Below are 22540 nucleotides of genomic sequence, written 5' to 3'. Positions count from 1 at the left end.
AGATGTTCGTTCGTTTTTTTTTTTTTTTTTTTAATTGCTGTTGTAATTTTTATTTTATTTCACATTCTTTCCTCCTGTGCAATCATCTTTTATCACTCCATGGAATTATTAAAATAAGGTGCGCATGAGAGCGGCTTGTGCAGTATTACAAAAGAAATAGAGTGTATATTTTTTTATTTATTAACAGCTTCTTATATAGCGCCAGTGGCGGATTCAGGGGGGGGCACCCGGGCACGTGCCCCCCTGTCATTTCTTTTGTACCTGAGGACCAGAGCTTTCCAATGAGCCCAGCCCCGTGTCTCTAGCCCCCCGTGAACCGGAGATATCGCCTGGCAAAGCTGTAACGTTTTTTCCCCATAGGATAATATGGGACCCGTCAATTCCGACCCCCACCCGGTTCTGACAGGTGCCAGTTCCGCCCACGGCATCACAGAAGCTTGTGATTGATCACATTTAATTCCAAATCGCTGGGCCTTCAATATGATACCAGGATGGTCCATATTGGTCAATCGGTTCCAGAGATATTGTGTGTAAACCGATTGTTTTATTTTTGAAATGTAATTTCATGGCTGTTCATGTTCTTTGAGGGCAGATTACTCTTGAACCAAATGTTCCAGTTTCACTGGACCAAAATCATTCAAAGCCCACTCAAAAGTTCTTCAATATGATACTTGTCTCATGTAAATGGGTCCGTTGGTTCCGAAGATATAGCTGGTTAAATGAGATAACTGGTTAAAGGGGGGAGGGGTGGTTTTCTCTCCCCCTCACACCAGAAAATGCAGGGACTAGGCTGGTGTAAAAGGGGCCAACCTGGGAATGCATTCTCTGGTGTGAAAGGGGTATTATTTCAATTAGCCGGGTCCTGCAGTGCTCTGAATACAGCCATGCTCTGCCACTGTCAGTGGCTATCACTTCTGCATGGCGGCTGTCCCCCATTTACCATGAGCATGTATCCCCCTTGGCAATGAGCATGTAATCCCACATGGCAACGAGTATGGAACCTCTGGCAATGAGCATGGAACCCTTGGCAATGAGCATGTAGATAAGCAGCACTTATGTAGCATAGTTTTCAATAGGCATTATAGTGTTTGGCATAATACATAATGGACATAATGGCGTGTGACTTAACGTGTAATGGACATTATGGTGTTTAATGCGAGCCTTTGGTGGACAATGTCCCTGTTTATGAAGCGTATTATGAACTTTTGCTTAATCTGTGTGGCATTATGTGAATTCTGCCTCAATCCGTGTGGCATTATGTGAATTTTGGCTCAATCCAGGTGGCATTATGTGAATTTTGGCTCATTCCATTTGGCATCATGTGTAAGGGGCAAGTATAATGGGGTCTAGTATTTTGTTGCATAATGTGTAGAAGTTGTATATGGTGTTGTACACTACACTCAAGGACTGGCCCCCTGTTGAGTGGCCACACCCCCTTTCCCAGAGTGCGCCTTCGGCGCGCGCACAACTACATCCTTCACTTTTGTTGCCATGGTAGGCCTGCGTACTTTAAATGCCAGGGCCTATTTTAATCCCATTCCCACCCTCTCTGCCGCTCTCTTAGCATGTACACTGGCACCACTAACACCGCCCTCCCCCACCTAAGCCCTCTTTTATCATGGTGCCCCCCCTGTCATTTTATCCTGGATCCGCCCCTGTATAGCGCACACAGATTCCGCAGCGCTTTACAGAGTATAGTTGAACATTCACATCAGTCCCTGCCCCAGTGGAGCTTACAATCGACTGTATATTCCCTACCACAAATTGTGGGAGGGGGTGTGACCTAGTGATGCCTTTCTATGGGAATGTATAATTTTAGGGCCTAATGACAGTTGTGTAACTAGTACTAGTGGGAAATTGTGCTTAATTTTGTTAAAAAGCGCTTGTTTTAGATATTTTTATATAAATTGTATATGTGTGTGCATGCCTTTAAAAGACTGCTTAAAGCAGTAGAAGTAAAAATAATAATAGATCTCATCGCTACTGCTTGAAGATAGAAAGCAGAGGTGTACGTAAGCTTAGGGACAGTTAGCCAGCCTACCTCCCTCATTATAGTGCCAATACCAAGTGCAACTCCGGGCACCTCCCACTTGCTCCAGAGAGAGCTGTAAACACAACCTTTTTTCCTGGCTTATTTTTGCTTGGAATAAAATTGTTTTGTTATTATTTTTACTTATACTGCTTCACCCCTTCCCTGGTACCCCTGAGAATTTTCCGGGGTTTGCTCCAGTGCGCAGACTGACAAACCCAGAAAATTCTCGGGAGTGCCAATGCCTGCGCTCCCCCTTGCTGGGCAGCATTGCTGAGCGCTGACATCAGCGCCGCACTCAGCTTTTTTTTTTTTGCTGCCTGGCCCTGCCTTCCTCCCCCTGCTGTGTGTAGTGCAGCAGCGCACGCAGGGGGGGTTTCCGAGTACCCAGAAACCCCCCCAGAAGTCTAAGGGCCCTAGGCTGAAAGCTGAGGGTCCCCTCTTTCCATGGGTACAAGAATTTTAAAAATCGGCCCTTGGGAACCGGAGATATATGACTTCAAAGCAGTGGTCCCCATCCAAGCCTGTTGATTGCTCTTCCCAGTCAGATATTTCAGGTTCTGTCTGACTTAGAGTTTTTCTGAGGGTATATTCCAAAAGCTGGGACTCTCCCCCTTTGATGGACAGTAGAAGTTTGTCTCTACTTTGCCCAGAACCAGAGATATCAGCCTTCCAGCAGCTGGTTACTGCTCCAGCTCCACACACCTGGTTTTATATTCTCATTCGCAGATTGCTCTGCCTCCTGAACTCTGATCCCCTAGTCCCCAGTACCATTTGGTAGGTGGGATTCTCTAGTTTTTAATTCTATTACAATCTAAGAAATCTATTTCCGGGAACTGGAGATATCTGCAGTCAAGCAAGCTGTCCTCCCACCAGAAAATTATGAATAATAAGCCCACTCCACTATACACCCCTCCTATGCGTATTAAACTTCCTCTACCAACCTGGAAGTTATGTATCAGGGCCCCTTCATTCAGCCCAATGCCCCCTTCTCCTACCCCATCTCCCACCATCTGTGCAGTAAAGGGGTAATTAGTGGAAATTACTGATCCAGGCACTACATGCTGAGCAGTTGATATAATACCCCCTACCACCTGTGGGACATCAAAGCTTCCCCCACCCCTACCGCTGGAGGATCGGTAGGGGCCCCAATACATTGCTATGCCCAGGGGCCTACACTGCTGTTGATGCCCCTGTATGTATATATATATATATATATATATATGTATGTATGTATATATATATGTATATATATATATTTGTTTTTATTATTTATATACATTTGGTCTATCTATTATACTTTAACTGACCCGGCATATACTGGGTCACCTAAGTGTCCATTTCCGTGCTTTGCTCCGCCCCTCTAGAAACCCCCTTCTGAAAATCCTGCGTTTGCCACTGTAGTGTGATCTTTTAACTTCACGCCGCACATAGCCAGGCTGCCGGGGGCAGGGCCGGGCAGCAGCTATTACACAGATCAGCGCCGCCATCCGGACCCAGGTACACAGTGGTGTTTTTTTTTAAGGGAGCGCTCCCCAGAAAAAACTCGCCCAGTGGGGAGAGCTCCCTAAAAAAAAAAAAACACTGAAGGGGTTAAAGCATTTTTTTAGGATGTGGTATGCGGGTCCGACAGTTGGGATCCCGACAGTCATTAGCCCGTCGTCGGGATTCTCTATGAACATTTTACAGCTGCCCCACTGCAGTGCACATGGTTTTGTCCATCTAAGAAGGATTTTGTCAGAAAGAGTGAACTAAAATAAGGCCCATAGTTACATAGTAGGTGAGGCTGAATAAAGACTTGCGTCCATCTAGTTCAACCTATGTTTATAGTAGCTTATCCCTTGTTGTATAGTATGTTCTGATATTTCAAAGACAGTTTATGTTACTTACGTACCCATGGATGTTTTTAACCAATAAATGTTTATCCAACCTTATTTTAAACATATTTATAGTGTCTGCCGACACCACTTCTCCAGGAGAGTTCCAAAGTTTGACTGCTCTGACTGTAAAGAATTTTTTTGTTCTGTATGAACAAAATCTTTTTTCTTCTAATCTAAACTCGTGCCCTCGCATCCTAGATTCCTTTCTAGTAGAAAAAAGGGTGTTTGACAGTTCCTTATATTGGCCCCTAATATATTTATACATGTTGAGCATATCCCCTCTTAAACGTCTCTTCTCTAGTGTAAATAGTCCCAAATAGTTTAATCTTTCCTCGTAGCTTAAATTCTCCATTCCCCTAATAAGCTTTGTTGCTCTTCTTTGTATTTTTTCTAATTCTTTGATGTCCTTTTTATAGTTTTATATTTGTACTGCGTATTCGAGGTGCGGTCTAACCAATGACTTGTACAGAGGCATAATTACTTTTGAGTCCTTAGTTTCCATGCCCCTTTTAATACATGCGAGAATTTTGTTGGCCTTTATTGTTGCTATATTACATTTAGCACTACACCCCAGTTTGTTGTCTATTTGGACTCCTAGATCATTATCGAGTACTGAATTACCCAATTCATCCCCGCTAAGGTTATAACTAGCACACTGTAGGCAGGTTAAAATAGTCAATGTTTCCCAAACAATGTAATGCGAAAGGATGCAGAGCGTCCATCCGCATGCCTGCGGGGATCGCGGTGTGCGAGGGGGGCGGGGCGGGCAGCCATGCGGGCAGCATCTGGTTAAACAGTAAAATACAATATATTAGCAACAACCAGAGGCAGAACTCTAGGAGGCAATAGAGTCATCTGCCGCCGGGATCCGGCTCCCAAGGGGCCACCTCTCCTCCGCCTAGAAGTTTAAATCAGTTATTTAAAAGCCAACAGTATTGCTTCTGTGGCTGAGTTCTGAAATGGCCGGGGATTGCCAGCATGCCTTTGCTGGCGATCGCCGGCGCAGAGGCAACTCCTTCTCACACACACGCGTGTCCCAGTTTCAGGATGCCCGTTTCCACTTCAGGGAGATGGGCAGGAGGGGCACCGGGGGAGGTGGCGGCGGAGAAAGCTCCATAGCCACAAGGCGCGCGCGAGCGTCTCGTGCGCGCGCGCCCCTGGCGACAGCCGGCCGCTGGCGATAGAATCGCCAGCCCCTGCAAGGAAGAGGCCGGCTCCATTTGTACTGTATATGATGAATCAGAAAATGTGTTCTAATTGTGAATGATACTAATGTATATATACATGCTGCGGAAAGAAGGATTACCATATTGAGAGAATTTATTTTTAAATCTTGGGATGTTTGGTCTTGATAGCAAAAGATGGTGATGAAATAAATCATTTGTAATCATATGCTGAGATAACATCTACCATATCATGAATTTATCATCAATAAGGATTATCTCATTGTCTAGATTTATTAACCTATGTTAGAGAAAATACACGCCACAAAACGGCTCTGAGAAAATGTATTTCTAACTCTTAGTTGATCTAAATTCTAATGAGTACATTTGTCATCCAGAGCATGTGATTGATTCTGTTTTGCTTCTTTTCACGTGATATTAAAAGAGAAAAAAAAACACGGATCAATACAGAAACTTTCGGAAACTTTTATCAGCGAAGACATCACAGATTGCTCGGGCTCCAACAGCCAGATGCATTAATAAAGACATTGATTTGCACATGAGGTTTGTGTGATAGACTGAAGTAATTTGCAGCACCTATGTATGGAAATGAAATATTGACCGATACAAAGTAAAACTAAATGTCACAGTACAGGAAGAGACACCAGAGCCGAAGATACACTTTATGGAACTGGAAGGAAGCTGCTGTTTATCAGATGATGTATTGACATGCTGCAGAACCGAGGCTTCATGCTATGTATAGAACGATATGACACAGCATGTTGGCATGCATCTAGATTAACTTATTTCTTCTTCTTATATATTGCAAACAGTTGGTAATCAGCGCTATTCCATTTACACACAATACAAAAATGAATATTTTATTCGGCAACAAAGTTTAGATCCATTTTTTTTAAATTACATAAACTTCCTTTATTTAAAAGGGGGGGGGGAGGGGTGCTCAAACTATTTTGCTCTGAGACCCTAAAAAAAAAAAAATTGATTACAGCACCCCAGGGAAAATTACTACTGAATGGCGCCACATGTGTGGTCAGTGAAGTGAAGTGACCGCTTTTGTGAGGGAGGCAGTGGGTAATGGGGGGGGGGGGGAAGTGTGGCAGGGGGATGGAGGAGGGAAGCAGTGGGTGTTTACTTAAAGAGTTATACCCTGCCCCCCCTCCACAGACACATTAGCCTGATGATCAGCAACATAGAGTTGTGACCCCACGCTGAGTTGGTCGGGACCCACTTTGGGGTCAGGACCCACAATTTGAGAACCGCCGATAAAGAAAGAATACAATATATCCTTTAATAAATATTGTGACATAATACACTGCATTCTGTATTCATCCTAATGCCGCTACTCAGTGTATTTATGTGCAGTTTTATAGGGAGGCTAACAGCAAAATAATATTTATGTCACGTTTGCTAAGAGTATATTATGTGTTCATAACATAATGTGGCAAGGACATCATATTTCCACATGAGGGTAATGTCTAAGATCCAGTCCAGGTTTTAGAGCAGCAGCAGGTTTGGCTGATTAGCAACACCTTTGACTTCGTGTTATATGTGTGTACAGAGCAGGAGGTCATTGCTCCCAATGCCGAAAAGCAGATGGGTGATAGGCCGGTAATGTAATATTACGTTAGGTGCTTTGGAGTATACCCTAATTTACATATGTAGAAACCCCTACAATGCTGTAACCTTGCTTTTTGATTTGTTCACCTGGCATGCATGCTGTTTACCTGCTACAAAATAAAGAGTTTTTCTGAGGGTATATTCCTAAAGCTGGGACTCTCTCCCTTTGATGGACACTAGTAGTTTGTCTCTACTTTGCCCAGAACCAGAGATATCAGCCTTCCAGTAGCTGGTTACTGCTCCAGCTCAACACACCTGGTATGTAGTTTTATATACTCGTTGGCAGATTGCTCTGCCTCCTGAAGTCTGATACCCTAGTGTCCAATACCATTTGGTAGGTGGGATTCTCTAGTTTTTAATTCCATTAAAATCTAAGAAATCTATTTACGGGAACTTGAGCTATCTGCAGTCAAGCAAGCTGTCCTCCCACCAGAAAATTATGAATAATAAGCCCACTCCACTATAAACCCCTCCTCTGCATATTAAACATCCTCTACCACCCTGGAAGTTCTGCATCAGGGCCCCTTCATTCAGCCCAATGCCCCCTTCTCCCACCCCATCTCCCACCATCTGTGCTGGCAGCACTCTGTTAGGGACTGAAATCAATAAGAATAAAGCTGACACCACTCGCAGCTTTCAGGTGCACTTATCTTATTGATACCGCCAGCACCACTATTGTATGCTGTACTTTCCACATTCGGAAGGCACCTGGGCACCTTTTTGCTTGGAGTGCCAGATCCAGCACGACTAATATTATTATTTATATACATTTGGTCTATCTATAATACTTTAACTGAGCTGGCATATACTGGGTCACCTAAGTGTCCATCTCTGTGATTTCCTCTGCCCCTCTCTGGAAACCCCCTTCTGATAATCCTGCGTTTTACCCTGACATGGCTTAATCTATATCCAGTGTATGTGATTCCATGTCACAATAGTCTATTTATTGTATAAATTCTAAATTTAAAATGTATTATTTAGCTGTAAAAAGCAATAATTCATTTTTTTTTCACATTTGTATATGTAGCGGTAAGCTTTTATTTATCTACATGTAAAATCACCAAATCCAGTAATCTGATAATTTTGATAAGATTACTCAATATATCACTCATGAAAATAAATGGAGACATTTCCTGTTGTAGAAACCTACAGCTAAAGAAAGACCCAAGGTCGACATAGACAATCCTTTTCATGTGTCATAATGGGAGATTCAGCATGAGAGATTTCCCTTAAACTGAATCTCTCAGATAATGAGTGCCGCATCACCCGCTCATCTGCCCTGCTCATCTGCCCACGCCACACATGCAGGAGATGAGCAGGAGCTTCTGAGCGACCGCAAAAACTGATCTGACTCATCTGTGCTGAATCGTAGGCAGATTCAGAATGGCAGGGCCGCGCATTTAAACCGCTGTGTGGTCTACACACACAGCGATTTACATGCGTTTTCAGGCATTTATTTATTTATTTAGTAAAATCGTTTAGAAAATGACTGATTGTCCCCCTGTGTGTGGGGCCCATAACTCTACAATAAAATGCCAAATTGCAAACTTGCCTTCAATATTGTTGTTGTAAACTCTCTCTACGAGCTATGGTTATAACCAAGTAACATTGCTTTTAAAGGTATTCTTGGCCTCCATGGGCCGGATGCAATGTCACCTGAGTTAAAACCTACAATCATTTACAAGACATCATTTACAGGACATGGTTTTGCCTTGTAAATGGTTGCTGCTATAAAAAATGTCTGAGATCGTCTGGGAACCCGCACAACAATGCCTGCATAATTTCCAAAATTGGTTAATATATTCTTTTTGGTGGTATTTACTAAATTCTTTGTTTTTTTTTTAAACAAATATTGACTTGTGAGGCCTGAATATTAAAATTGTAAGAAATGGTATAAAATGTTACCATAACATTTATTGTACAGTTGGTCAGCACTGGCAATACAGTAAGTGACACTTTTAGGTTGTTCCTAAAAATAGGTATAGCTGGCAACCTGTAATGATATGGGAAACTAGTTACACCTCCACAACAGCCTTGCACAGTACCTTTCCTAATAGCTTCCTTTTCAGGCACGGCATATATGATGTCATGCCACCACCGCCGCTGAAGTGAAGTAGACCCACCAAGCGGAGCTGAAGACATGAAGATAGGGGCTGGGGGGAAACAGGTGGGGAAGCTGCTGGAGGTACAAATTGAATGAAGCTTTTGGAGGGACATTGGCGGTGAGCCGCTGGAGTGATAGAGGCAGCTTTGTGTATAAGGAGCACTACTGTGGGTATTATATGTATAAGAGGCATTAATACTGTGGACATTTAGTGTAAGGGGTACTACTGCTGTGGGCATGATGTGTATAAGCGATACTACTACTTTGGGCATTCTGCGTAAAGGGCACACTACTACATGACATAACTTGAATAAGGGGCACTACTGTGTGTCATAACATGAAAAAGGGACATTACTATGTGGTGTAATATGAATCAGGACCCTTTATAAAGTATGGGAGGTAGGGCACAAATTTTTACTTTGCAGGGGGTTGCCAAAAAACCTGCCCCTGGCTGATGGGGTGTGGGGTGGGGGGAGCGGTGGCAGGGGAAATTAAGTTCCACTACCTTCCGAGGATCACTTTAAGCCCTGCAGGCAACTCTGCAATGCACACATAAAAATATATACACAGCCACTTATATGGAACAATAATCATTAGCCAACTGATTTTCTGTATCTGTAGCTGTCTCAAGATCAGTGGCGGTTTTTACCTATGGGCTGCAGGGCTGCAGCCCCCCAGGTAAAATTACCACTGTCTCTGCCTATAAGCCAGATGCCATCTGTGAGACTGCTCTGGCTTCAAGGTGACTGGCAGTGACTTCCTATTGGAAGTCCGACCTGCCAGTCACTCAAGGCAGTCCCATTGGGAGGTGTTCCCTCCCTCCAGGATGCCTCTATGTGCTCAAATGCGGGGCAGCACCCAAAACAGGTTCTGCGCATGTGCAGTACCACGGACGACACTGCGCATGCGCCGGATTTAGGAACCTGATTAAGCCTCCAGGGGCTGCAGCAAAGGCAGCCCATGGAGGCCTGGGTCAGCGCATGCGCAGTATGTATGAAGGTACGGCACATGCACTAGCCTCGTGCAGGGGACCAGCAGCGGGGAGCACAGCGGCAGCGGAGGGAGGGCCTGCATCGCGGCAGCCCCACTCCTCCGCAAGGGTAAGAGCCGCCACTGCTCAGGAGTTTATTTCTATGACTGCAGTTATCTAAAGGCATAATACATCAGCTATGCATCATTTTGATTTTTTTTTTTTATGTTTTGTCTTCAAACTAACAAACTGGTTTTAATCATTCCTTATCATTACATGTACTTTATTTTCAGCTGCAATGTGTTGTAGCTCCCCACAAACTGTGGCATAATGTTTACTTCTTCATCAGCAGCTTGTTATGATATAACCTGTCACCACAAGATGCGGAGTCCTTTCTCAAGTAAGAACTTTTTGGAAGCTATATAGTCACTAAGACAGACTGATGGAGTGGCATATATTTGACTGACAGAAGCCTCTGCCAAAGGGGATGCAATGACATTTACTTTACGCAGCAATTGGAGTTTGACATAAATTACTCATATTTTAATAAAATCCCATTCTTTCTGGGGCATGCTCAAGTGTATTATTAATTAACTTGACTTTTAATCAGACTAAACGCAATTCATGTCCATTTATATAATAAATTATATACACGTTTGTCCTATCTATCTATCTATCTATCTATCCTATCACTTAATATATTCATCTAATGAATTATGCAATACATTTATAAAAAAATGTTGGGCTGATTAAATGTTCTAGTAGTGGAACAGGCCACTTGGCAAAGGTGTGAAGTTTCTGTTATACAATTGTCATGTTCTTCTTTTACATTGCCATTTTATGGGCTTGCAATTTGCATTATATATGTAAGTCAGCATTATGCATTTTATGGAATTTTTAGCCTATATATTCTCATTGTGCGCTCTGCTCTGTGTAACTGACTGGATACATATGTAAGATTGCAAGCCAAATGCATGGCGAGAGCAGTGGCGGCTCCTGCCTTTAGACTTTAGGGGGGCTGCAATTGCCTGGTTACTGTTCGTTGCAAACGGAACACAACATACAGATAATCTATTAAAGATCTACACACAAATAATAGTTTAAATAAATATTATTCACAGAGGCTCAAATATTATAAAAAGAAAAACTTCCATGCACCTCTGCAATGCATACTGTAACTTCCTTCAGCTGCATCACACTGAAGTCTGGGCATGCTCACTGCAGAGGATTTGCTTCTGCTGGGCTGCACAGGCAGCAGCCCATGGAAGCACTGTAGCTCTGGTGATGTGCACAGAATGGCTTCCTGCTGGAAAGCTATTGCTGTCATAGCTCCATGTACTGGCAGCCCAAGTGGGGGAGGAGTATTCAGTTCTCTGTATGATGGGCAGTAGCAGCTTCCAATAGGAAGCTACTACATGCTGAACTCCTCCCCACATGAGAGGAGGTCACACGTGGAGCCTGGTGTTGTGACTCCTGACAGGAAAGACGTGATCATGTGACACATGAGGACTGGATGAGACACAGACAGCCAGCAGAGAGCTCCAGAGGTAGATCCCACACCCCCCTCCCCCCGCGGGTAGAATGCGCACCTCCCTCTTGCGTAAACGTGTGCACCGGAGCTCTGATGCTGGCTGTCTGTTTTACACTGGAAACCTCTTGGTTTTCACTGGAGGGGCTGCAGTCCTGCAGCCCAATAACAGGAGTCGCCACTGGAAGAGAGAACTTTTCTGTTGATAGTTTTTTTATTTTTGTTTTAGTGAGTAATGTAAAATGTAAAATGTTCCTTCTAAACTTAGTTGTATTAGTACAGGTACTGCAGATATAGTTTTCTCCCATTTTAGATGGACAATACCATGTCTCGCGGATGTGTCCTCATACACCTAGCCTCGATACACCTTGTGGCATGAGATGCCTGGCATTAGAAAGCCATGACAACTGGTAAATCAACTGTTTTGTTTCTTTAATGCTGGAATGCACTTATTTGTCACAATCCCATATGATAAAATGGCTTCATGACACTGTACTTACTTGTATATCTGCGTGAAACTGATGGGGGGGGGGTATCCAATTACTCATATTTTTAATAAAAACTAAGAAACACCGGTTCGCCTTTTTTCCCCGATGTAAAAAGCTCTGCTTTAGGGGATTTGGTTTCGCCTGCTTGAGGCAGGTAAAACAAAATCCCCAGCTAGCCACAGCATGTTCTTGCTTATCAGGGCTAACTGGATAGCCTCCAGCCGTATACAAAACTCAATGTAACACAGGTTTTCGTAACAAATTAATCAGTGTAGACTTGTAAAACAGTTTTGTTACTTCGTAGTGACTGCAATTAAGACCCAACGTTCAAGAGAAAAATAAGCAAAAAAAAAAGGTGCTTGCCACAAGCCGAGTTGCAGAGAACCTGACGCATCGAGAGGGGAAGTTTGGTGCGACTACAGCAGTAGCAGTGTATGAGGACACATTTGTAGGTGTATTAAACAGTGGTAAAAGCGGCATAACCAATACACTTGTATTATCGCACCTAGATCTATAGAAAATTTACATTCTCCGGGCCCCTAACAGTAGAATTTTAGTGGTAGCAGGCTAAATCTTATGTAATTATTTTACCATCATTATTTCTTATGTAACAATTTTGAAGACGTGATTCTGTTTTGAAGACAAGATTCACAAAGCCATGCTTCCTTTTACCACATAGAAATCCCTCAGGATCTTACAGAGACATTTTAAAAAGTAGATAAGCATGGCCTAAACATGTCCTATGGCAGCCAGCCCTGCAGATGATAAATATCAGGAACACTCATAATGATAGAACGTTTCAAGCTTACAAACCTGATGGCATCCAAGAATCTGTATGCGGTTTTCTTAGTGTGTTCACCTGCTCCCAGTTCAGATCATTGTGTTCCCACTGACTGTAACCACAAGACTGGTATGGCTCATCAAACGAGCAGCTACCTGAGAGAAGAACAAAGAGGAAACCATCAATTAGAGTGAAACGATCTCTGGTTCCGGCGAGATGTGGCATGGCAAACTACTACACATGATTCACAACAGCAAGTGGTACTCTTATCTGCTTATTTCTTCAGATCATTTTTATATGCCTGTTATTTTCTCCATTTAATTAAAAAATCCATGTAGTAAAATTTGAATTGTAATTTTCTATTAGTTATTCTATTGTGGTTTCTTTTCATGCATTTTACTTTTTATGGTGCCATAGTTTCAACTATCAGCGGAGTTTAGCAATCTAAATATAAAGCATAGATGTGATTTGCCTGGCAAATGATCGACATAAATAATTATGGCACTTTCTTATACAATGCTTACATTACCATTTAGCATGTTCAATGATCACATTTGCTGTGGTGTTTTTTGTCTGTCAGCTCGCTCACTCTCCTCCGCTCTCTCTTATCGACATTGACCTTTCCATTACCACACATCCAGCCATGCATGCGCTGTCTAACTTAATTCGAACATAAACCAGTGACATGTAAGTGACAGTCTAAGCAACTATATATAGGTGACTTATATCCTGTAGGTTTGTTACAGGCTGCAAATACTTTATGGGGGGTATCTAGATCTAATGTGATAGCCTGTAAAAAATGATTGTTAAAACATCAGAAAAGATCGTGAAAAATTGATGTTTTCTACACCCTATCAGGGGTGGATCCAGGATAAAATGACAGGGGGGAATGGGATTAAAAATAGGCCCTGGCATTTAAAATACACAGGCCCACCATGGCGACAAAAGTGAAGGATGTAGTTGTGCACGCGCCGAAGGCGTGCTCCGGAAAAGGGGGTGTGGCCACTCAACAGGGGGCGTGTCCTTGAGTGTAGTGTACACCACCATATACAATTTCTACACATTATGCAACAAAATACTAGACCCCATTATACTTGCCCCTTACACATGATGCCAAATGGAATGAGCCAAAATTCACATAATGCCACATGGATTGAGCCAAAATTCAAATAATGCCACATGGATTGTGTCAAAATTCACATAATGCAACATGGATTGAGCCAAAATTCACATAATGCCACACGGATTGAGCCAAAATTCACATAATGCCACACGGATTGAGCCAAAATTCACATAATGCCACATGGATTGTGTTAAAATTCACATAATGCCACACAGATTGAGCCAAATTTAAAAAATGCCGTACAGATTGAGCCAAAATTCACAAAATGCCACACGGATTGAGCCAAAATGCACATAATGCCACACGGATTGAGCCAAAATTCACATAATGCCACACAAATTGAGACAAAATTCACATAATGCCACACGGGTTGAGACAAAATTCGGTACTTGTGTATTATCACGGCGCCCATCGCATCGCAGACCATAAGACATGCAATGGTATGCGATGCGATGTTCCACGATGTCGCCTGATGTCATACAATGTTAAAATTGTATGGCATTGTATATGGCATACAATGCCATACAATGCGATGTGATGCGATTATAAATTGTATAAGCACCCTAATGGGGGCTTATAATGTTAAATGTTCCCCCAAGCCACACCCACTATGAACGTGAACCTGAAGCGTGGCGAGCGCAGCGAGCCCGCGAGGGGCGGCGGTACATGTCCTCCGACCTTTTCATACCCCCACTATCCACGTCGGCGTGGAGTTGATGTTATATAGTGTGGCGAGCGCAGCAAGCCACCGAGCCCGAATCATGGCACCATTAGGGTGCTTATACAATTTAAAATCGTATAGGGGGCTTAAATCGCATCGCTGTGCATCGGTTGTATGGCATGCGATGGAATGTGATGCGATGCGATGAAAAATTGTGTGACTTAATATCGGGGGCGCTGTGATAATACACAAGTACCCAAAATTCACATAATGCCACATGGATTGAGCAAAAATTCACATAATACCACACGGATTGAGCCAGAATTCACATAATGCCACACAGATTAAGCCAAAATTCACAATACGCTTCATAAACAGGGACATTGTCCACCAAAGGTGTGCATTAAACATTTACACCATAATGTCCATTACACGTTAAGTTACATGCCATTATGTCCATTATGTATTATGCCAAACACCATAATGCCTATTAAAAATTATGCTACATAAGTGCTGCTTATCTACATGCTCATTGCCAAGGGTTCCATGCTCATTGCCAGAGGTTCCATGCTCGTTGCCATGTGGGATTACATGCTCATTGCCAAGGGGGAATACATGCTCGCGGTAAATGGGGGACAGCCGCCGCCAGGCAGAAGTGATAGCCACTGACAGTGGCAGAGCCTGGCTGTATTCAGAGCACTGCAGGTCCCGGCTATTTGAAATAATACCCCTTTCACACCAGAAAATGCATTCCCCGGTTGGCCCCTTTTACGCCAGCCTAGTCCCTGCATTTTCTGGTGTGAGGGGGAGAGAAAACCACCCCTCCCCCTTTAAACCAGTTATCACATTTAACCGACTATATCTTTGGAAACTACTTACCCATTTACATGAGACAAGTATCATATTGAATAATTTATGTGTGGGCTTTGAATGATTTTGGTCCAGTGAAACTGGAACATTTGGTTCCAGAGTAATCTGCCCTCAAAGAACATGAACAGCCATGAAATTACATTTCAAAAGTAAAAAAATCGGTTTACACGCAATATCTCTGTAACCGATTGATTGATATGGACCACCCTGGTATTATATTGAAGGCCCAGCGATTTGGAATTGAATGAGATCAACCACAAGCTTTTGCCAGGGGGGGAACTGGCAGCCGTCGGAACCGGGCGCGGGTCAGAATTAACGGGTCCCATATTATCCTATCGGGAAAAAAGTTACAGCTTTGCCAGGCAATATCTCTGGTTCCTGGGGGAACATGTTACATCAGCCCCACCTGCAGTGCACATCGTTTTGTCCATTAAAGAAGCAGTTTGGTTTTGCACAACCACGGTGTATTGTATGCGATCCTGCTGCCCATGAGGTTTCTGGGCGGCTCAAGGAGGGAAAGGCGGGTGTCTTCTCCGCTCAGAGAAGTCACCTAGTGTATGGCCAGCTTTGGATTGTCCACTGCAATAAACTAAAACAAGTAACTCAAGAGTGAAGCCTGGCAGAGCACACGATTTTCACTTGTTCCATTTCTATCAATCTTATCTAAAGATAAAAATTCTATTTGTAAGCAACTCAAACTTGAGATGGCCGCTTCCAAACTTATAAATAAACACAGCCATGCAATTTTACCATCAGAGGAAGGTTAAGAATCTCTAAGAAGTAATAAAATGTTACCAAGAAATTTAAAATGAATGGTTCAAAAGTTGACTTCAAATTTGTATTGAAGTTTCCCGATAACACAAATGGCAGTGAAATAGTTTGTATAACTTCAGGAAAAAGCACAGTTCAAAGAAGCACAACCTGTGACTAAGATGAAACAAATACGGATATTTGTGAAATGTGCGCAGATCGGAATATGGCATTAGCAGATGTCACACAAACTGCTTCTCAATAAGCAACCAGAATGAAATTCATATTTCCCTACTGGATTCTTTGAACATCAGCTGAATCAATCTATAATTTTATGAGGTCATTGAAATGAAATAGAATTGACATTTTCTTTGCAATGAGAAAACACAGGGAAGCCAAGATTGCTAAATTAATTATGGCTCAGTAAATTTAGCAACTCTTATTATTATGAAATAGCCTGTACAGATGTATAAATAATATTATATGCCACCTTTGGGCAAGAAATAAATGTGAATTATTATTTTTTCTATTGTTGTCTTTAACTTTTATTAGAGAGACTGTAAATAACATAATGTATTCCTCAAATAGCACACCCACGTTAACTCCGGAGATATTTTGCATTGTTCTAAAACACTGAAGGACAACTGATGCCTTCCTGTACTGATCTAGGTCTGCCAGCTGACGGTGGTCCCTTAACTGAAGGAAGAACAGCAGCCATGGCATTTGAGTTGATGGCCTCTTAAGTGCAGGGCATGTGCAAGACCATGAGATCCCTGCAGAAACAGTAGCCCCTCCCACCCCTATCTGGCTCTGTGCCCTATGTATACTGCTTAACTTTTCAGACAGGATATGGGAACAGCATTTTGGGATCCTCGGCTTGGAACTTAGACATGGCAACAAAGTGAAGTTGCTCAGGGGTAGATGTATGAAGCAGTGATAAGGGAGAATGATAAAGTGGCTCATACTTTAATACTGTCCAATCAGCTCTTAACTATCCCTTTTCAAACCCAGCCTGTAACCTAACAGTTATTAGCTGATTGGCCGATGATCAAGGGGTAGATGTACTGTATGAAGCAGTGATAAGGGAGGAGAAGTGATGAAGTGCCTGGAACTTGCATCACCGGCCAGTCAGCTTCTAACTGTCCCTTTTTAAATCCAGCCTGTAACTTAACAGTCAGGAGCTGATTGGCCAGTGGTAAAGTACCAGGCATTTTAACACTTCTCCTCCCTTATAACTGCTTCATTCATCAACCCCCCAGTCCTAGCAACAATAGCACGGAAGAGAGAAAGCATCCTAGCAACCACCTAGGATGATAGCAATTCATTAATGACAGTCAATCAATTATCTACCGCAGTCCATAGATAGATATGTTTGTGTACAGAACAGTTTTCTGGAACAAAATAACTTAAAATCTGGGCATAAGCATATTCTCCTACTGTGCTCATGCATGCTCAGATCTTAGAGTTAACTCAGTTACCACTCCAGGTTATTATTGCCAGCCAGGGCAACCGATAATCACTGATATACCCTATTGATATTTTCTAGTAAAAAAAAACCACATGGGAGCTTCCCTGAAAGATGGATAAGGGGTCAGCTTGATGTTGTTTCTTCCTCAAAGATCAGCGCGACCAAAGCAAAGTAAACTTGGTGTTTGAACTTGCTGTATTCTCTATCCATCTCTGACCAGGATCAGTTCTTGTGTGTCCTTCTGTGACTCAGCAAGGATCCTTTGCATAAAATAATTGCCTTCCACTCAGCAAGACAAACCTGCAAACCCATCCTGCTCCTTATTTGGGAATTACGTTCTGCGGGAGATACTAACCCATTTTTCTTTTAGCATCTGGAGCAATTTTCATTTTTCTAAGCCTGCTTGACATTTTTCAATAATTCTGAAAAAATTCTGAGAGGTGAACGGTATTTTTGACTTAAATCAAAGTAGAACTTCCATTCCTATATAATATCAAATCAATGTTCTTAATGTCAAATAACTATTTACGTAATTCATTAAAAATTCATCAAAGCAGAACATAACCTTTTGTAATTAATTCACACAGGGGAGTATTTTTTTCTTTGTTTTACTAACACGCTGGCTGGGTTTCGTTTTGAAGTTGATAATAACAACAGTGGCAATAGACAAGAAACATTTAACTGGCAGCGCCACCCCTGTGTTTGCAGGGTAATACCCATCGTTTTTATAGGGATTCTTATAAACCACCTGGGCATGTCCTTGCTGCCATCCCCTGGCCCTCCCTAGTGTGAAACTCGCCAAAGTCCTTTGCTCCCCGTGCTTGCACATCTGTAAACCCTGAACATCGGGGTCGAATTCGGACCCCAATGAACGGAACTGAATCGGACCCTTCATTTCTCTAGGTGCAAGGGCTATTTTGCAAGCAAAACTTTTATTAACTGGAAAGACACCAATTTTGATGAATCATGGGCAAATAGTTGGGTTATAATAATAACAACGTTAATAATGATACAGAAAAGCAGAAATTTAATGTCTGCTGCTTAATATTATTATTATTATTATAATGCAAAATAAATCTGATACAAGTATCCAAATGACAGCATTAAGCGAAAGGTTACAGATGAGCAGCCAGTAAGAGGCAACACATAATCCTCTTAATACAGAAAAGTGCTGCGATGTGATTGGCTTTTTGACGTAGAATTAATAACAAACTGAAGTTGTTGGTAGGATACAGAAGCCACTTTTCAATTATCTATTCTACTGTACTTTGCAGCGACTGCAATTTGATTGCTCTGCTACACGTAATCTCCACACTTGACATTTCTATTATACTCAATCATGTTCTTTGCGTTGTAACAAATGCATTGTGGATTTAAGCAAGATGTGCTGACAAACTCACTAAAGTCTCAACTAGTTTCCAGGCCACAAGTTGAGTGTCGCAAGTGGATATGAAGAGATATCTGCACTCTGTCTACCTTGCTGCTTCTCAGCCAAATGTGATTCTGACAAATATCTGTGTGACATTAAATTGCATACCCAAAAGTGTGATTTAGATGAGAGAATTGCTTAGCATTCTGTAAACGATGACACCTTTCAGCTTCTTACAAATCATGAGCGCAGGATATTGAAGTGTAAAATATGTCAGCAAAATAAAAAATAAAAAAACCTCCCACGCTATCTGATTCCTTGGCTGTGCTTCAATAGTGTCATCTACAAAAGAGAATGTCTTGTGGTCTCAAAGAAAAAAGAAATATGTTTCTTAAGATTTCGATGGTCTTAAAATATTATACACTTATAGATAACATTTATGTGTATATATATATATATATATATATATATATGTACTAAGCCTTGGAGAGTGAAAAGAGATACAAACAACAAACCAATGAGCTCCCAACTGCCACTTTTCTAAAAAGTCTGTAAAATGGTAGTTGGGGGCTTATTGGCCAGTGCGTTATCTCTCTCCAAAGCTTAGTTCATCTTCCCCTTTATGTTTTGAGAGTTAAATAGCTAGTAACAATACCAGATCAACCCATCATACAGTATATTACAATTGAGTTGATCCATAGGAAAGCAAAGCAGATCCCCCGGTGTGACAGTTGCCATGCAAGTGCAAATATTGTTTCTGGTCGTTTTCATTAAATGAGTAAATGTATCAATTACTACCATTATGGCCCCTGCAAATTATACTTACATATAACATTTGTAATATGTAAATACACTTTTAAACTGTATGAGGGCAGTACGGTACTGCTGGTTTTAAGTTTTTTATTATTATCTTGCAGTCCTAAATACTGTATGTGAGTTTGGTGAGAGCCTAATCCAGGGGTGGACAAACCGGTCCTTGAGATCTCACCAACGGTCCACATTTTACAAATCACCTAGCTGGTGTACAGCTGTAGTCCTTTTTCAAACATGCTGCATTCATTCCTACTATAGATCCACAGGTTGTCTGATAAACATGAACTGTTGGTAGATCTTGAGGCCAGGTTTGGCCACCCCTGGTCTAATCCGTGAGGAGGCGAGTTCTGATGCCAATGTATATACTGTATACTGTTGCAATAGCAACTCGTCTACCCACACCTGCAGGTGCAAGATAATGGAGTTCCTCCCTATATGTGAATTTGACATCATAACCTTATCAGGTCAAGCAAGAGTCCCACAGCATTACCACCCTTATAGTAAAGAACCTTTTCCTATGCTCATGTAAAAAAAAAAAAATCACCTTTCTATTCATGTATGATTGATAACATCTTCCCCTCTGCATGGTTCTTGAAAGAAAGAATTTACGACATCATTGCTGTAATGACCTTGAATACAGAATGTATTAGTTTGCCTGTAACACGCCATTTCTATATTTAGAGATAGCATTGGGGTATACTGTAGTCCGCATTCACATCCAGGAACAAGTATAATCGGGGTGCATCATTATACAGGTTGAGTATCCCTTATCCGAAATGCTCGGGACCATGAGCATTCCGGATAAGGGAAAATTCTGTTTTTTGGAATAATTTTTTTTTTGCCATACTTACCTGCCCCTGGTGGGTCCCCGATGGTCCCTTGGCATCCATGGAGTCCTCCGGCATCCACGGCAGGCCACCAGCACCGTCTCCAGCGGTCCCAGGAGTGCTTTGTGCAAGTTCCCAGGCGCGCCGGTGACGTCACCGGCGCGCGCGCGCACTCGCGCAAAGCACTCCTGGGACCGATGGAGACGCCGGAGAGGATGCTGAAGGCCTGTCGTGGACGCCTGAGGACTTGGTAAGTATTAAAAGAGGGTTAGGGGGGGGGGGAAACAAAATTTTTTTTTAAATTATTCCAAAAAACCACGGTTTTTGGAATAATTCGGATACGGGATGCCCGACCTGTAGTAGTCTGCAAAGGACGCCCAAAAATATCCAGAAGCATACAAAGTACAGTAATTGTAGCAGAGAGCACTCACCAAAAAGTAGTGTAGTTTTTTTTGCTTTATTTTAATAAATAAAGGAAGAAGTCAATGTTTTTACCCTTAGGGTGTCTTTTGAAGAGCTGTATATTTACATCATAAAAGTCTATTATTCCAGAACGGTCAGATGCATTTTATACTAAAAGCACTAATAATCATTAGGGTGGCATTACATTAAATCATATATAACAGCTACTCAACTATACTGTATACCATACACATATAGTATAAAAAAGGCAGGGGGGGGGGGGCTGGGATGGGTAAGTAAAGTGACAAAGCACCACACTAGATAACAGCAAGAGCACACACACCATTGGTAGAATTACTGCTATACTTTAGGAGTAATTACCCTTTTCAAAATTTAAAATATATCTATATTTTTAATATCATTTGTTCATGTAAATGACCTGTATTAACAACCCTTGGTGAAAAAGGATCCCCCCCCCCCCAAAAAAAAGTGGTCATCAACAAATCCCGTTTTTCCGTAAGGGTGTGACGTGTCTTACAACACCCAGTTTAATCAGTTTATTCTGCAAAAAACACCCCATTTTGCATGTCAAAAAGGAAAAGCTATCCGCCTCCAGGTAATGTCATATGGATGCACTAATTCATGTATGTACCCATTTCATAGACACAGTAAAAAAAAAGCATTTGCAACATGTCCTTAAATTCAATTAAATGAATGATCCTTCATATTTAGCATGACAGAGAAACAAGGAATAGACTGCTGTTTATATCAGACACACATACCTGTACTAGGGACAATTCAAAGTAGTAGAAAGCTAATGAACTTATTAGCATGTTTTTGAACTTTGTTCACTCCCTGCATCTAAGTGACTGCATCTTACTGATCTTTTCATCTACTGTATTTATTTGCAGCACCATCAATTACCTGACATACGGGATTTCTGACCCAGAAAGACGTCTCTACTACTGCAATATTAACATATACATACATACATATACATACATACTCGCCAGCCAAATGATACATTGGAATAATGGCGTATTGGGAAGTAAACCTGGCCCTGGAAAGATTTCTAGAAGTGGCCTCACTTGTGTGGCAACAAATCAAATGTAGGCGGTTTTTGGACCCATAGCAGCTGAAAAATCTATGTTCTAGTTGTTCCGAAATCAGATTCCCAACTACAAATATGATCTGACAGCACCAAGATGTTGTGCGTGTGCCTGTGGTCTCCCCCCCATATCACTCACATATATATTTGCCACAGTTCTTCATGTAGCAATATGCAATGAAAAGCCAAATTAAATCTGTCAGCACAACATGGTTTTTCTGTGTCCATTTACTGAGATATTGGAAAGAGAAAAGTGGACGAGTTCCAATCAATCAGCTCCTGTGATTTTTCAAATGCAGCCTATAAAATTACAGCAGTTAGGATCTGATTGGCTAGTTCTTTACCTCTCTGTATTTTATCAGACTCGAAGGCTTAGTAAATCTCCCATATAGTGATGTATCTCCCTAGATTACCCGTGGGTAACTAAATACCTGAAAGTGGATCTGACATGTCCAAACCTCCTTACTGCCCTGATTTAGATAGTTTCTAAGTATGGATTCAGTACGGAATCCCGGCGATCAAAATACCGCCGCCGGAATCCCAACCACCGAAATACCGACAAGGGGGC

The 22540-nt window shown here is 42.0% G+C and overlaps 1 protein-coding gene across 10 annotated transcripts in view; it reads right to left on the bottom strand.

The window, feature by feature from the left end:
• The window catches only part of PTPRM (protein tyrosine phosphatase receptor type M), a 647098-nt gene that overhangs the window by 459023 nt on the left and 165535 nt on the right, over window positions 1–22540 (bottom strand). For all 10 annotated transcript variants that reach the window (XM_083187611.1, XM_083187612.1, XM_083187613.1 and 7 more), the window contains exon 2: window positions 12614–12736. In XM_083187611.1, the coding sequence (XP_083043737.1) occupies window positions 12614–12736 (123 nt within the window). The remainder of the gene's footprint in view (window positions 1–12613; window positions 12737–22540) is intronic.

This window comes from Crinia signifera, chromosome 5, assembly GCF_055691185.1.
Source record: "Crinia signifera chromosome 5, ASM5569118v1, whole genome shotgun sequence".
Lineage (NCBI taxonomy): Eukaryota > Metazoa > Chordata > Amphibia > Anura > Myobatrachidae > Crinia > Crinia signifera.
The sequence above is the reverse complement of the archived record's forward strand: the minus strand, read 5'-3'. Positions and strand labels throughout refer to the sequence as shown.